Source organism: Dasypus novemcinctus, chromosome 6 (genome assembly GCF_030445035.2).
Source record: "Dasypus novemcinctus isolate mDasNov1 chromosome 6, mDasNov1.1.hap2, whole genome shotgun sequence".
In the NCBI taxonomy this organism is placed as follows: domain Eukaryota; kingdom Metazoa; phylum Chordata; class Mammalia; order Cingulata; family Dasypodidae; genus Dasypus; species Dasypus novemcinctus.
In genome coordinates this window covers 118,667,083-118,684,169 of record NC_080678.1, presented here as the reverse complement: position 1 = coordinate 118,684,169, position 17,087 = coordinate 118,667,083, and the positions used below count along the sequence as shown (strand labels likewise).

The 17,087-nt window shown below is 41.4% G+C and overlaps 1 protein-coding gene, 1 long non-coding RNA gene and 1 other non-coding gene across 6 annotated transcripts in view; 1 reads left to right on the top strand and 2 right to left on the bottom strand.

The window, feature by feature from the left end:
- Positions 1-1,226: 1,226 nt before the first annotated feature.
- LOC101432146 (uncharacterized) lies at positions 1,227-3,791 on the bottom strand. Its single transcript, XR_011649114.1, has 3 exons — positions 3,769-3,791; positions 1,904-1,925; positions 1,227-1,309 (listed from the first exon to the last, which is right to left on the bottom strand). It is a non-coding gene; the product is annotated as an uncharacterized protein (transcript).
- A 1,344-nt stretch (positions 3,792-5,135) lies between these two features.
- LOC139436195 (uncharacterized) lies at positions 5,136-8,025 on the bottom strand. The gene is made up of 3 exons (XR_011649115.1): positions 7,896-8,025; positions 5,295-5,360; positions 5,136-5,207 (listed from the first exon to the last, which is right to left on the bottom strand). It is a non-coding gene; the product is annotated as an uncharacterized lncRNA (long non-coding RNA).
- A 4,187-nt stretch (positions 8,026-12,212) lies between these two features.
- POLR3A (RNA polymerase III subunit A) overlaps positions 12,213-17,087 on the top strand; it is a 50,366-nt gene continuing 45,491 nt past the window's right edge. The window contains exons 1-2 of one of the 4 annotated variants that reach the window (XM_004464837.5): positions 12,213-12,432; positions 16,840-16,975. In XM_004464837.5, the coding sequence (XP_004464894.1) occupies positions 12,389-12,432; positions 16,840-16,975 (180 nt within the window). In that variant the 5' untranslated portion in view covers positions 12,213-12,388. The remainder of the gene's footprint in view (positions 12,433-16,839; positions 16,976-17,087) is intronic. The other 3 variants (XR_011649113.1, XR_009186265.2, XM_004464836.5) reach the window with 3 other exon arrangements.

Genomic DNA, 17,087 nt, shown 5'->3' with positions numbered 1-17,087 from the left:
TCCTGCAAGCCCTTGCTTCCTGTCAGTTGCCTAGCACTTGTTTCCAAACTCTTCTCCCAGATGCTCCTTCATTTGAATCTCAAACTAGCCTTGTGTCAGGTAAGCAAAGCAGGGACTTTTGGGAGCCCCAATTTGAAGAGAAGTTAATCCAATCCAGGGACCAAGTGACTAGCACCAAGGAGACACAGGTGGACTAGATGGATAGAAAAGTGTGCCATTAGGGGAACAAGACAGGTAGATAATGCCCGGAGTTTGGCTGAAGGAGCTGAGGCTGCGGAGGCCTAAGAGCAGACACCTGTCCTGGGGGACGCGGCCAACCCTCTAGCCTGCCATCCAGTCAGCACGCAGGAGGGCGGGCTCGTTGTACCCCAAGGGGCTGGAAAACTGTATTTTATGTAACATCTGCTAAGTTTTAAAATGCTATGCCTGTCCAACAAAGCTCACATCCAAACTTGTCTGTGACTTCCATAACATCCCAGAGTTCACGACAATACCCTTCTCCAGAGGCTACTGGCTCAGTGAATGCAAAATGCCCTCCCTCCGCACCAGACAGAAAACCCCCATCATTTTACTAACCTTCTGCTTGATTCAGGACCCTGCAGCTGTGCCACTAACATGTGCCTGACACTGCTAACCCCCTTCAGTTCTCACTCCATTGCTTCTACTTGCCTGCTCCGGAACCTCGTGACCACCCACCCCTGTACACTCCCCTACCCCTCCACCCTTCTCACCCTTCCCACTCCTAGTTCACCTGCAGCTGGTCCTGCCGTAACCCCTCAGAGCAGCACCCAGGATCCTGTCCTGCCCCTGCATATCACTGACCAGTAACAACCCAGTTCAGGCCCTCAACTCTGATGCCTGAAAGGCATGATTGATAAAGAAAAAGACTTATTTGCTACCATTTTCCAAGCAATTACCCACGACATCTAAAATTTCTTTCTCACAAACCACTCATTTACACACACACCCCATAAGCAAAAATATGCAATGTACACACAATTCTGACATCCTTTTCAAGATAAATGAAAACGTGATCTAACAATTTCCAGTATGGCAGAAAATAATTTCACTATTAAAGGGAGCAGCAAACACTACCCCATTAGACAAAGTTTTCACTGAATGTTTAATGGGACAATAGGTGAACCCTGAGCATCAATCTAAATCTGCCGTAACAGCAGACTGACATTTCCAGTAAACTTCAAATGTATTTCAAACAACCAAACATATCAAAATTTTTATAGTTTTATTAATCCTCTGGTGAAAAATCTGCAAAATCACCAATCAAGTCACTGAAGAATCTTTACTCCTTCTGTAAATCAAAGAAAAAAAAAATTAGTTTGCTGTTAGCAACTACTTTTTTTTTTTAAGATCTATTTATTTTCCATTTTTTCATTTCAATATATCCTCCACCCCTCCCCCAGATGGTCCTCTTGTCTGCTCATTGTTTGCTCCCCTTCTCCAGGGGGCACCAGGAACCAAACCCAGGACCTCCCACGTGGGAGGTGAGGGCCAAACACAGCCTGAGCCATATCTGCTCCCAGAGCAAATGCTTTTAAACATCTCTAAAAATTAAAGTTCAAAGTCTTCAACATATAAAAAAATTAAGGATACTCATGCAGAACAAATATTAGTAAACTAGAATCAAATTATGTTGGAGTGATCAAAACAAAGCATCAAAAACTTAACTTATAAATACACTTAAGTTAGAAATTTTTTAAATTTTTAATTATTATTAAACAAAACCAGGTCATTATTAGTAGCTTTAAGACAAGAGGCTCCACAACTCTTCAGAGCATTTGTACAGCTACTTCTAAATCTACTTCACATGCTCTACTTTAAAATGCTCCATCAGGAATTCAAGGAGTCTAGGCTAGAGGTCTGAATGAAAAGCTTAGAATTATACCTGTTATCCAATCTCCGGCTCACTGAATCAGTGGCAGGGAAGGGAGAAAGGAAGAGGGAAAGAAGCATTTCATTAATAATTATCTTTTCAAACTCCAAAATAATCACATTGATGTGCATGCAATCAAATACCTTAAAGATGACCGATTTTCCTTTTGCAGTTGTATAGAGAGCACTCCAGAAACAGATAAACATACATTTCTAATTTTATTCCTCTCAATTCTGAGAACACCTTGCCAGATTACTGTGGTTCTTATGAAAACAAGTGGTAACTTCACAGTGAAGAGATCGTTCTGCCAATGGCTGTGCCAATCCACACTGCCACACCACGCTGAGCAGGCAGGGGATGCTCTGCTCAGCAGCTTCATGCTGGGGTTCTCTCTAACACCATTCGCAGACTTGTGAATCATCATAAACTCAATCTAATTTGACCCCAACAGGAGAGATCAGGGAAGTCTTTTAAAGGTCATCTCAGCTTAAAACTTTTAAGCCACGACTCAAAACCAAAGTAATGGAAGTGCACATGAGAATTTAAAGAGGAAGAATTTAGCTGAAGCAAAAATGCTACCACTTCTCTTCATATTTAAGACTTGTTCCTTAGTTTAAAATATTATATTGCACCCAACGTTTAAGGGCAGGTATCAATTCTAACATCTGAACCAAACAATTACAAGAAATACTCAATCTTTTAAATGTTTAATTTGGCTCTGTGTGCCAGATATGCCAGATGGCTTTTTAGAGCCATGCTAGTCAAGTGCACCAGCGCAACTTCATCAAATAACCTGACAACATGACATAATCAGTAGGATGGTGATGGCTTAGGTCCCACAAGGTAGCCCCCTTGGGACACATCCTCACAGAGCACCAACACATTGGACTCAAAGGCTAAATGGGGAAAAGGAACCAATGTGTTTCATGTCCTTCACAGCTAGACCAAAGGAAAAATTGGGGCAATCTTTTTCCCACCTCTGGAACTTCTGTCAACTTTCTCACAAGGAGGAAGTCATCTTAAGTAACGAGTAATTCCATTGGCAGTTTGTTCATTACTACTAACTCCATGTCACTGGGAGGGTCAATTTGATTATAGTCCCAGGCAGGCAATATCAGGTTCACCACCTTGCCTGATGAGGAGTCACTCTAAAAGGAAGTACACAGGTGCAGTGAGCACTACTGATTCATTACCCAGACTACCCACCCACCCCACTCTTAGCCCAGTTTATACATCACTGGTTTAGCTGGTCAACATGCAAAATGTGCTCAAAATGAGGGAGGTGGACTATTCTGACCAAATGTTTGTAGGAACTGTATTTAAGCAAAGGCTTTAACATGAATTTACAATTATCTCAAGAAAATGATAAAGGCACTGACAGCAAATTGCAGATTAACAGAGAACAGAAATGATAAAAGGTGACTTTGAATGAACGCTACCAGGACAGAGAGTGGCTTTACCAGACTTGATGGATCAGTTTTTTACAAAGCACCCAGTAATCAATTCATGGGGAAAAAACAAGACATGGCTCCTCGAGGGGAAGAACTGCCCAGGAATGGAGATGACCCTTTCCTAAGGCTGTTTCATAAAACACGATTTCTTGGGTATGTGATTCTGTTGGATACAGCATTTCCCAAGTTCAAGTTAAAAGCAGGGCATCTGCTTTCCTCCACCGGGTCAATTCACAACATAACATGCATTTTTCAGTTTCTAAAATAAATGTGATTAAAAGGTTTGCTCCTTTGGTTATATTACTCTAAAATACAACATTTGTAGTAAAACAGATCATACTGTAAACTCTATAGTCCAAAGCCAACATGCAAAGCATCAAAGCAAACTCAGTGAGGGTATCATCACACCGTGCTCAATCTCAGTACCTGCTAGACACTTCATTTCTGATGAACAAGAAATCCAAGAGAGTAGAGGAAAAAGGCAAAGGAAAAAGTTACAACTAAAGTTCACAGAACACTTGATTATTTGTTACTTTAACAACCCAATACCTTAATTCCACTCTACTACTATTTACAATTAACTAGCAAAGCTGGTAAAAAGCTGCTTTTTGTTACTTGGGTTCTGACTACCTGGAGAGATCTGGGCTACCTCTCCAGCATGCTAGGAAAACATGGACCACATTGATTCAACTGCTCTCATAAACGATTTGCCTATTTTAATAGAGTAAATTAAACCCCAAGGAACTAATTTGCTCCCCTTTAACGTACTATGCCAATTAGCAAAATGAAAATTTCATGAAAGGGCTCGAGAAGTGCCCACCAAGATAAATGAACCAATGTGGTCCTCGTGCTAATCTGTGAGCTGACGGGTGGGCAAAGCTACTCTAAGGTGTTACGATACTATGTTATGTAGTATCTCAAAACACGTTACCTTCTGTAATCCAGAAGAAGTAGGAAGAGAAGAAACATTAAGAATGGTTATTAAGAAAACAAAGCCCCTTCCTTTCTAGAAACTAAAGCCTTATAATTATCGACATTTCTGGGTCTTCCTTAATGAATCATACCTTTTTGCCCGCACCAACATTGGCCTTTGCAGTCCCCCTGACTTTCTTCATTCTGTTCTTGCGTTCTTTTCGCTGTTTTCTTGAGGTCTTTTTCTTCTCATACAGGCCATGCTAAAAGAGAAAGAATTGTAAATAGGTGACTTGCAAACATTAACTCATCATTATTTGTTACTCTTATAGAAACAGACCAGGTCAGAGATGAAGAAATGCAGCTTTCCAAGTCACTTTCTAAAGGCAGCCCTCCACCTCCCTTCCAAGAAGCAATCCTCCCACCAGCCCCGGCTATAAGCACTACTTCATGCTTTTCTGGATACAGCTCCAACGCTACCTCCTCAAATGATGGAAACCTCTTTTTTGAAACCCCCCCCATACCTGTGCATTTATCAAAGAACTCTGTCTCTTTTTGTATCCTTAAGAGCTCTTTATATATGTTGTCATTCCCCAAAATGCTTTTTTTTCTTTTCTTCTGTCTTTATGTGAATTTCTCTTTCTTTTCTCCCTAAAATGCCTTTTGAGCAAGCCACTGCACCCAGGACACAATACTTTGAAAAAAGATTTTCAGTAACTGCTGAAGAAATTAAAGACACCTACTCTTGCAAGTCTGTGTTTGGGTTCATTTTTCTTTGCATAATCCAAGGAATCATAAATCATGCCAAAGCCAGTTGTCTTGCCGCCACCAAAATGGGTTCTGAATCCAAATACAAAGATGACATCAGGTGTGGTCTTATACATTTTGGCTAGTTTTTCCCGAATTTCTGTCTTAGGTACTGTTGCCTTCCCAGGATGAAGGACATCGATGACCTAAAAGTAAGTCTCAAATTTAGTATTCCTTATGTATACCTTCAAAGGAAGTAATAATGAATCAAACCTTTAAGTGTTCGTCCTTACCATTTGTTTCCGCTGAAGTAGTCTGTTAGTCATGAACTTCCTGGTCCGGATAGTTACAGTGTCATTCTGAAAATATAGCACAAGAGTTAATGAAACTACTCAATCTTTTTTAAACCTTATGATTTTTTTTTATTTTTTTTCATTTTTTATTTATTTCTCTCCACCCCTCCCCCCCAATTGTCTGCTCTCTGTGTCCATTCACCGTGTGTTCTTCTGTGTCTGCTTATATTTTTGTCAGCAGCACCAGGAATCTGTCTTTTTGTTGCATCATCTTGCAGCATCAGCTCTGTGTGTGTGTGGCGCCACTCCTAGGCAGGCTGCACTTTCTTTCACGCTGGGCGGCTCTCCTTACAGGGCGCACTCCTTGCGCGTGGGGCTCCCCTATGCGGGGGACACCCCTGCGTGGCAGGGCACTCCTTGCGCACATCAGCACTGCTCATGGGCCAGCTCCACATGGGTCAGGAGGGCCTGGGTTTGAACCGCGGACCTCCCATGTGGTAGACTGATGCCCTATCCATTGAGCCAAATCCACTTCCCCCCTTATGATTTTCTAAGATCTAGAACTGCACTGTCCAATCCAATGGCCCCTAGGCATGGCAGCTAATTAACTTAAATTAAAAATGCCATTCCCCAGTTGCAGTAGCCACATTTCAAATGTTCAACAGCCTAACAAAGTTAGTGCCTATCCTCTAACAGCTCAGGTACAGATTTCCATCTCACAGAAAGTACTGCTCCAGAATGTTTGCTCTCATAGCTCTGAAGAAACTGACTAGTACAATACACGTACTGAATTGCAACAAAAGGCAAACCAAAATACATAGCAAGTCACTGTTTCAGTGCAGGTCAATGAGCTGGGCTTTAGACTAGCTCCCATCACAGCAGAAGACAGGCTGTGAATGTCTATCATTTGCTATACTACTCGTGTTTAAAATGACAGAGTGTAGCTGAAATGCTTGCATTTACCGAAAGTGTTATGAAGTTTACTATCTTTTGGGTTTATCAGTTTTCCCATGCACAGGCAATATATGAACTTAAAATAATTTGTGAGCCACTAGAATCTGTCTGGGTATTTCCTTGAAAAAAAAAAAATCACTCTCATTCTCTTAGGTTATTATATTCTCCCATACACAACTACAAGAAATTAAAACATTAAAGTAACATAAAATGAGATCAGACCAATAAATCAATGGAAATAAAAATTTCACTACTTTCATAGTTGTTCACAAAAGGTTATGAGACCATTCTGCCCACCAGTCCATGCACTGTACTGACATAGTAGAAAGTCAGCATGGAAGCATAACTAGAGTAAGGCTAGACCACAGTATGTAAGAAAAATCTGCCTTATGAAGCTCAACTAATCAAAAACTTGTACTGTCCAATGGTGGTATATGAGATAGTGTCATAACCAATTTGATGGTTGCAAACAAAATAACAATCGCTAGCTTTTACAAAAAAAAAAAAAGGGCAGGAGAGCTTCAGTAGAAAACAAAGGCAAAAACTGCCATCTCTTCCCCAAACACAAAGTACAATACCAAACTCACATGACACATCTAACTAAACAAATTCAGTACCAAGAAAATGCACTGCACTGCACTTTCTAGGTTATGGCAATCACTAGAGAATAAAATTTCTCAACTTTAGCAATACTGACATTTTAAGCCAGGTAATTCTGGGTGGTGGGGGTTGCCCTGTGCATTTTAGAATGTTTGACAGTAACTTGTTGGTCCTACCCACTTAATGCCAGTAGAACCTCCAATTTTTAAGCATCAAAAATGTGTCCAGATTTGCCAGGTACTGCCTCAGGGAAACACTTCTCTGGAGCACTGACTACTGTGGTTTCACCAAACATTATAATCACAAAACCATATTTAAAACATCACACTTAAATTTGGCCCAAATAAACGTGCACTACCTGCATGTAATGTACTACTAAATGGTCAACTGTAGAGTTGACTATTCAGCTACTTCTGAGAGGCCCAACAGGTCTTTTCACCCAAGAAATAACTTGCCAAGGTACGTAGATATTCAGGAAGCTTACGCTGACACTGAAAAAACTTACCAACTAATAGACTCTTTTACATTAATAACTGATTTCCTAGATTTCTTTCAATCTCAGAAATCACACAAAACAAGTTCACTGTTCAATTCTGGAAAGGGAAGGGAAGGAATAGAAAACAGATAGCTGGTGGAGTAAGAAACAAGTGCGAAAACTCTTGATGGACCTAACTAGCCAAGACTTGGGGGAAGCTCTTTGGTGACTTTTCTTTCCAGGATGTTTCCCAGGTAAGAAACAAAATAATCCGTTTAAGTGACAATTTTCTAGCTAGTACGTGGAACGGTTTAACTCGTCGCCAACTCGCCCAGGCGCTGGCAGCAGCCTCTTCGCTTCTCGGGCTGCCATCACCCATCACCACAAGCCGCTTATCCCAAGTTGGAACTGCAGGCGGAAAGTGCCTCCTAGTATCTAACCCCCATCCCATCCGCTGCGCACTAAGAAGCCAACAAGCACAGCCGCTCTCGAAGCCGGGCGTGTTTGGGTCCCAGCGCAACCCTGCCAACTCCGACTCCCCGCCGGCGGCTCCAGAGCCCTCGGCAACCAACCCCGGTCAAACACGGCCAGGGAAGGACAACGGGACTTCAGGCAGCTGTCGAGCAGTCGGCGGGACCTGGGGACGAAGGATGGCTCGGATATGCTGCAGATGATTGCACGGCTGCGAGCAGACTCACCATGATGGCTGGAGTTCTTCAGGCAGCCAGGGAGGAAAAGAGGGTCACTGCGCCCGGGCCAATCATATCAACGCGCACCGAAGGACCCCAGGCGGCGCCGCCGAGGGGGCGGGGCCCGGGCCGCGGGGCCGACCGCTCGGATGCCGGACTGAAAGTGCTGAGGGCCCCGCTCCGCCCGCTTTGGCCACACCCCTGGCTTTCTGAACTAGCCAATCCGGAGGCTGAACGGCGCGGGCGAACTAAGATTTACTGAAGGCAGCGTTCAATTTCAGTTCAATTCATTCTCCAATTGTGCATGTTTAGGGTTTCAGGACCCCGAATTATGATTTAAATTGCGTCCTTCGAGTAAGAGCTTGGTAAAGCTAGAAGGCATCTAACGAAATCCTCTTGACCAGTCTCCACATTTTACAGCAGTAACCCTGTCTCCAGAACCGATGTTATTCCAAGTATACAACGCTGCCCGTTTTAATTTATTTTTGCTAAGTAGTCTCTGAGACCTCTCTACTAAGTCTCTGCTTTAAAAGGAAAAAATCTTTAACTTATCTTTTTCTGCAAATCTGAGTCCTTACTCAAAATGAACTTTTAATAGTAGTTGAATGATCCAGAAATGTGTTTTGCTTAAAATGGGACATGTGAAAATAAAGAACGAAGCGTGAAAGGGGTTAAAATGGGAAGTGTTATGTTGTATTATGTTACGACAATAAATAGGAAGGAAAAAAACGAAAGAAAGAGAAAAATGTAAACATGCGTGTTCCAAGAGAGGTATTAGGAAGAACTACCCAAAGGGTAGTGTGGACCAGATCAGGGAGCAGGCTTTACCGGCAGCTTTCCGGTAATCAGCAGAATCATCAAAATAGTTACTATCCATTGAGTGACTGCTTTGTTCCTGTTAGAGATAATTACTTTAACTTCCTTTTGTCGTTTAGCTTTTCCAGCAACTCTAAAAAATAAGTTAACTGTTTCTCATCCTCTTTATAAATGTGGAAACTGGGACCCAATGAGATTAAATCATTTGCCCAAGGTCACACAGCTTTTAAGTGGTAGTACTTAGTCTCCCCTGGAGGCACTGTGACCCCAGAGACTTCCCTCAACCTCTACAAGATAAAAGTCATTCATTACAAAATCTTCTTGGTACAGTACTGTCAACACTACACCAAAGATCTGTGATTAACTGCAGGTTAGTAAACTTGATTTGCTTAGCAGTCCATTGCATTTCTACGTTAATAGTAAACCTATGCTATCTGAAAATGAGATGGCTTCCTTTTTTTTTTCCAAACAAATCAATTTAATTGATACATATTAATAAAAGATTGAACATGGGACCTCCTATGTGGGAAGCTGATGCTCAACCACTGAGCCTCACTGGCTCCCCTGAGTTGGTTGGTTTATAGGAGGCATACAGGTTGGAAGCAGAACTTCCCCTATGGAAAGCAGGCCTCCACTGTTTGAGCCACATCCACTCCCTTTTTTTGTGTTTTGTTTGCTTTTGTGTTTTTTATAATACCTTTATGAACTGGAGGTGCATGCAGGGTTGTGTTTTCTACTATGTTTATTCCCCTCGTTGGTCCATCTTATGCAAATTTTGGCTCTCCAACTGCCTAAAAGCTCAGAGGCAAATGGTCCCAGTTTCTCTGTAGATGTCTAAAATTACTTAGAGAAACACACTGGAAATGGGATTTTTTTTAGGAGGTACCAGGGATTGAACCAGGAACCTCATGCATGGGAGGCAAGCACTCAACCACTGAGCTACACCCACTCCCCAGGAATAATTCTTAAAAACAGTGCAGCACCAAGGTTCGTAGCAGTGTTATTCACAATTGCCAAAAGTTGGAAATAACCCAGGTGCCCATCAACAAATGAATGGGTAAACTGTGGTGTATTCACAGGATGGAATATTATGCAGCTGTAAGAAGAAATGAAGTCAGAAGGCATGTGACAACATGCATAAACCTGGAGGACATTATGTTGAGTGAAGCAACCAAGACACAAAAAGACAAATACTGTATGACTGTGCTACTATGAAATAAATATACTATGTAACATATTGTATGATTCCATTTATATAAAATGTAAATATAAATCATACATAGGATAATATGATACTCTATGTAGAGAAAATCCTGAAAAATCCACAATGACACTACTACAGCTAATAAACAAATTCAGCCAAGGGTGTAAGCTCAACAAGCAAAAATCAGTAGTGTTTCTATACACTAATAATTAAGAATCTGAAAAGGAAATAATGAAAAATTTCCATTTACAATAACAACTAAAAGCATCAACTAGGAAAAAAATGTAACCAAGGCTATAAAGGGCTTGTATGTGGAAAACTACAAAACATGTTGAAGGAAATCTAAGAAGACCTAAATACATGGAAGGACATTCGTGTTCAGGGTTTGGAAGACTAAATATTGTTAAGATGTCAATTCTACCCAAAGAAATTTACAGATTCAACACAGTCTCAATCAAAACAGCCTACTTTGCAGAAATGGAAAAGCCAATGATCAAATTTATATCAAATAATCAAAGCCATCTTGAAAATGAAGAGTAAAATTGGATGACTCACTTCCTGGTTTTAAAATTAATTACAAAGTCACAGTAATCAAAACAGCATGGCATTTGCACAAGATCAGACATATAAACCAATGGAATCAAACTGAGAGTTCAGAAGTAAATCCTCATATCTATGGTCAACTGATTTTTGACAAAGATGCCAAGCCCACTCAATAGGGAAAGAATAATCTCTTCAACAAATGGTTCTGGGATATCCATATTTAAAAGAATAAAGATAGACCCCTACCTCACACCATATATAAAATGAAACTCAAAATGGATCAAAGAACTCAATTTAAGAACCAAAACCATAAAACTTCTAGAAGAAAACATAGGGAAGCATCTTCAAGACCTTGTGTTTGGCAATAGTAGATCTTACTCTAAAACAATGAGCAATAAAGAAAATAATACATAGCTCCATCAAAATTAAACACTTTCGTGCATCAAAGGACTTCATCACGAAGATGAAAAGACAACCTATAGAATGGAAGAAAATATTTGGAAACCATATATCCAATAAGGGTTTAATATCCAGATTATATAAAGGTCCTACAAATCAACAGCAAAAAGACAACCCAATTAAAGTATGGGCAACAGACTTGAATAGAGAGTCTCCAAAGAAAATATACAAATGGCTGAAAAGTATGTAAGATGATGTTCAACATCATTAGCCATTAGGGAAATGCAAATAAAACCACAATGGAAATCATTTCATACTCTCTAAAATGACTACTATTTAAAAAGCAGGTAAATATTGGAGAGGATGTGGAGAAATAGCAACAGCAGTGCATTGCTGGTGGGAATGTAAAATGGTGCAGTCACATGGGAAAAGATTGTTGGTTCCTCAAAAAGTTAAGTACTGAATTACCATATAACCCATCATATCCACTTCTAGGTGTATGTTCAAAAGAATGGAAAGCAGGCACTTGAAAACTTGAAATTATATTTGCACGGTGTTGTGCATGCATCACCACAAAAAAATTTTAGAACAATTTCACTGTGGTTATATTAAAAGCCACTGGATAGATTGTATGTTATGTGAACATATATCAATAAAACTGCATTTAAATACACATATAAATCAATTTATAAAAATAAAATTAGATTAGTAGTTATATAGGGCTGGGGAAGGCGTGCTAAGGGGTGTGGAGTTTTTCTTTTGAGTAATGAAATGGTTCTAAAATTTTTTGTGGTGATGCATGCACAACACTGTGATTATACTAAAAGTCATTGATTATACACTTTGGGTAGATCGTATGGTATGTGAGTATATCTCAATAAAACTGCTGAATAAATGAATAAATAATTGTGCAAGAATAGCCAGAAATAGCAGCTATGTACAGCAGGGGAAACAGATTGAGAGATGAAGAATTTTCTTGTCTGTTTTTTTTTACCGTTCTTATTGAAGTAATGAAAATAATAACGAAGTACTGAATGTAAAACTATGTGATTAAACCAAATCCCATTGATTATACACTTTGGACGAATTGTATGCTTTATTAATATATACCAATAAAAACTGATTTGATTGAAAAACAGTGCAGACCTCGGTGCAGTTCCAAGGAGGTGCCGCCAAGTGGCAGTGTAGTGAGAGGCCAAAGAGCTTCTTACCGGTAGCCTCTCTTGACAGACAGACTAGCTGGCAAATCACGGAAAAGGAGACGGACACGTGGGGTGCTCTACGGTGGCCGAGGGGATGCCGAGGCTGTGTTAGCTGCGAGAGGGGCGAGAGGGTGCTCCGGGAGCTGTGGGAGCTCGGGTTCTCTAATCCCGCTTCCGGAGACCCCGAGAAGGGAGCCCCAGCGGCCGTCGCCATGGTGAAGGAGCAGTTTCGAGAGACGGATGTGGCTAAGAAAATGTAAGATGGAGCGAGTGGCCAGAGAGCGGAGAAATGAGGGGCAGAGGGGTCCGAAAGGTCAGGGGTCCCGGGTTTCGAAGGGCCAGAGGTCAGGGACTATTGGGAAGGACAGGGCCAGAGATTAGCAGGAGTGACCGGCTGCTGGAAGAAGATGGAGGTCAAAGCGCAGTGGTCACGCAGAGGGTTCGCAGCACCCGGGGGGCTGCAGACCGGACGGGTCCCTGGCCTCTGGCGGACAAAGGGGAATTATGGCGTGAGCCTTGGCGATGCGGACATCGTGGGACAAAGCATGAATTTTTCCGAGGTCGAAGGACCTCTTTTAGCGAATCTTGCGCCAGCTGCTGCTTGCAGCGCGCTCTGGAGTCAGGACTGTACTTTGGGTTTTACCAGAGAGGGCCTGACACAGAGGTATTATTTGCTGACCACAGGTAGATGGATGGTAGTCGGAGAAATGAAGCTGCTATTCTGGGCCTTCTATGTTAGAGCTTATTTATGAGGCCATGACCCCTCCTTAGAGCTTCCAGTAGGAATGTGAAATCTTATTTCATCAGTCGTTCTTGCATGAGACATGTAGTGAGGGGCTAGGTCCAGGCTAGGCATTAACAATGGTGAATAAGAACCTTTGTTGCCAAGGCTAATTGGAGAAGGTCCACAAGGCAATGCTGGGTGGTGGGTGTGATGAATGCAATGGCATAAAGGGTACTGAGAGCACCTAGTGGAAAGAGGATCCGGACAGAAAGAGACAGAGAGAACTGCCTTTTTCAAGGAGCATACTGGAGGGAGGATAGGTGGATGATAAGTTATCTGGAGTCCCGAATATGTGTTGAGTCATCTTGCAGGTGAGAAACCTTTGAAGAAGGGTAGTGTATTGTTACGAGTATTAAGAAAGATCCCTCCTGATTCCAAGGGGCAAGGATTAGATGTCATGGTGGGGATCCAGCCAGGGGATGATGATGGTCTACTCAAGGAAGGTGGAGTTCTTGGGGAAATGTGGATTTCAGGGGGGTTTAGGGTGTGTTTTAGTTTCTCAGCTGATAGAACAAATGTCATACAATGGGTTGACTTAACAACCTGAACTCATTGGTTACAGGGGCTAGAAGGCTTGCTTCCTCCCAGGGTCATTATCTTCTGGGCAACCGGCAGACCTTGGGGTTCCTTGCCTTGTCCATCACATGGCAATGCATGTGGCAGTGCCTTCTTTCTCTTCCAGATTCCACTGACTTCTAGCTTCTGGCTGCCTTCTGTGGTTTCTATTTCTGGGTCCAATTTCCTTTGTTTATAAGGACTTCAGCCATATTGGATTAAGGTCCTTCAGTTTGGACACCGTAAATGATAACACCTTCAAAAGGTCCTATTTATAAATAGGTTCACACCTCTCACTGGACCAGGGGTTGGGACCTAAACATGCTTTCTATAGGGAATATGATTCCATCCCCAACAAGGTGTAGAATTGTCAGGATTGGTAGAGATGAGTGAGCAACTGTGTGGATGATGTTGCCATTTGCTGGAATGTGTCTTACCTGGATCAGTGCAGAATGCTCCCAGATGGTCTCTCCATATCCATCCTAGCCCCCCATGCCCACCCTAACCCCTACCCCATTCACATATAGTCCATTCTTACAAAGCAGCCAAAGTGATTTTTAAAATGAAAATTAGATTCACGTCACTTCAGCTTAAAATCCTCTAGCTGCTTTCCCTTGCACTAACATTCTTACCAGCCTTCCCTAGCCCTGTGTGATCTGACCCCTGCATACCTCACTGACTTCATCTTGTACCATTAGCCTTCTCTTCTCCAGCTGTACCGGTTTCATTTAGTACCTTGAAAATACCAAACTTGTGCCAGCCCTAGAACCCTTACCCTAATCATTTTCTACTTAAATGTTCCTCCTTCTAATCATCATATGGCTGGCTCCCTCTTACTCAGAACTCAGCCAAATGTCATTCTTAACAGTGAGGCCTTCTGACCACACCATATAAATATAGTCTCCTCAGAGTCTTCTCTACTACCTCACATCATTTTAATTCTCTGCAGAATGCACATCATTCACAGTTATGTTTTTATCCGTTTATCCCATCTTCCCCACCCTGAACTCGTGCTCCCTGATGGAAGAGACCTCGTCTGTGTCATTTATATCCTCAGCCCCTATGTTGGTGACTGGCACATAGTAAACACCCAGTAAGCATTTGTTGGAAGAAAGACGAAGGTACGTATTTGAGGAGAAGGTGGTGGATTCTGTTGTAAATATGTCAGGTTTGAGGTGCCTGTGGAATTTCCAGATGGATCTGTTGAGAAGTTGTCTGTTCAGGTCTCCAGTTGAGGAGAAGTAGCTGGCTTCCAGGGAAAGATTTGTGAGTCCTCAGTGCAAATTCAGGTAGAAAGTGTAGCATGAAAGAAAAGAGGGTGTGGGCTCCCACCCTCGGTGGGGACATCATTTTTAAGGGATGGCAGTAGGAAAAGAGGCCACAAATAGAGGCCTATTTCTAGTCTAATCTTTGTTATGTCTTTCTTTCTGCTTGTTTTGGGATTGGTTTGGTGTTCTTTATCTAGTTTCTCCAGTTGTTCAGTTAGTTAATTTTAGTTCTTTTTTAATATAGGCATTTAGGGCTATGTATTTCCCTCTCAGCATTTCTTATGCTGTATCCCATAAGTTGTGTTCTCATTTTTATTCGTCTCAAGATATCTATTAGTTTCTCTTGCAATTTCTTCTTTGATCCACTGATTGTTTAGGATTGGTGTTGTTTAGCTTCCATATATTTGCAAAATTTCCCATTTCCTGCCTGTTATTAATTTCCAGCCTCGTTCTATTATGATCAGAGGTATTCTGTATAATTTTCAGTCTTCTTAAATTATTGAGAGCTATCTTGTGACTCAACATGTGGTCTACCCTGGAAAAAGATCCATGGCACTTGAGCAGAATATATAACCTGCTCATTTAGGGTGTAAGACTCAGCATATTAGCGACATTATTTACAATTGCCAAAATAGGGAAATAATCCAGGTGTCCATCAACTGACAGATGGCTAAAAATACTGTGGTATATACACACAATGGACTGTTATCCAGCTTTAAGAAGAATTGAAGTCATGAGGCATTTGACAACATGGATGAACCTGGAGGATATTATGTTGAGTGAAGCAAACCAGACACAAAAGGACAAATATATTTGTGATTTCGCTAGTATGAACTAAATGTAATGAGCAAACTCATGGAGGTAATAGCTAGAATGTTAGTCACCAGAGAATAGAATGTGGTTAGAGAATGGAAAGCTGAGTTTAATCTGTGCAGAATTGGTAAAAAGTTGTTTGTAAATGTTTGGAAATAGGAATGGTGAAAGCACATCCATAGGATTTGTAATTAGCACTAATACATGGGTATGATAGTGGGTTTTTTTGTTTGTTTGTTTTTGTTTTTTTACAGTAATGAAAATGCTCTACTATTGATTGAAGCAATGAATGCACAACAGGGGGATTATACCAAATGATATTGATTGTACACTTTAGATAAATTATATGGTTTATGAACAACAACAACAAAAAATGGATTGGGGGAAAATACACCAAATATAAGATAAAGACTAGCTAGTAGTAATACTTTGATGATGCTCTTTCAAAGTTTTTTACAAATGTTTCACAACAGAACTAGGCATTTGTAGTGTGGTGGTGTATGGAGCTCTTTATGAGGTTATGCATGCTTATTGTGTAAGTTCACAACTTTTACTCTATGCTTATTGTTTATATATATTCTTGTATGAATGATGAACTTCAATAAAAATTATTTTTTATCGGGGGTTGAACCCAGGACCTTGTACATGGTTTCCATGCACTCACCCACTGAGCTGCAATCTGCTCTACATGTGAGAGAGTTGGGTTTTTTCTTTTTATTTGTTTGTTTTGTTTTTAGGAGGTACCCGGGATCAAACCCTGGACCTCATACTTGGGAAGCTGGCTCTCAACCACTCAGGCTACAACCACTTCCAGTAAATTGTTTTTAAACTGAAAAAAGAAATAGAGGCATAAAGAGGAGCAACCAGAGAGGAGAAGACCATTCAAAGGGTATATAGTGTCAACAAGAGAGAGAAGAAAGTATTTAAGGTAGGAGGGGTGCTTAACAGCCAATGCTGCCAAGAAGTAAAAAGAGAAAAATACTTACTGGCTTTTGTAATGAAACCATCTTGGTGACCTTGGCATGTGCCGTTCGTTTGATGGTGAAAGTAGAAACTGGGTTGCAGTAGGTTAAAGGGATGTTCATAAAGGGAAAATGGGAGAGCTTTGAATGTATTTAGTGCTGGCAAGGAGAGCCGGTAGAGAGAGTAGGAAGGGTGAGGGCAGTGAGGGTGGGTCACCTATGTACTGGCTGCTTTGTTAAAGGGTTTTGATGTAACTGCTCCCTGTATCTTTCCATTCCAGAAGCCACATCTGTTTTGGAATGAAGTCGTCGGAGGAGATGCGCCAGCAGGCGCACATCCAGGTTGTAAGTAAGAACCTGTACAGCCAGGACAACAACCATGCCCCCCTGCTGTATGGGGTGCTTGACCATAGGATGGTAAGACCCCCCCGCCCCTTACGCACGCCTTCTGTTTTGACTTGCTGATAAAAGTGGTGACTTCTTCCCATCTCTCCTAATTCCTCAGACCGAGTCAGAGACTCGGACATTC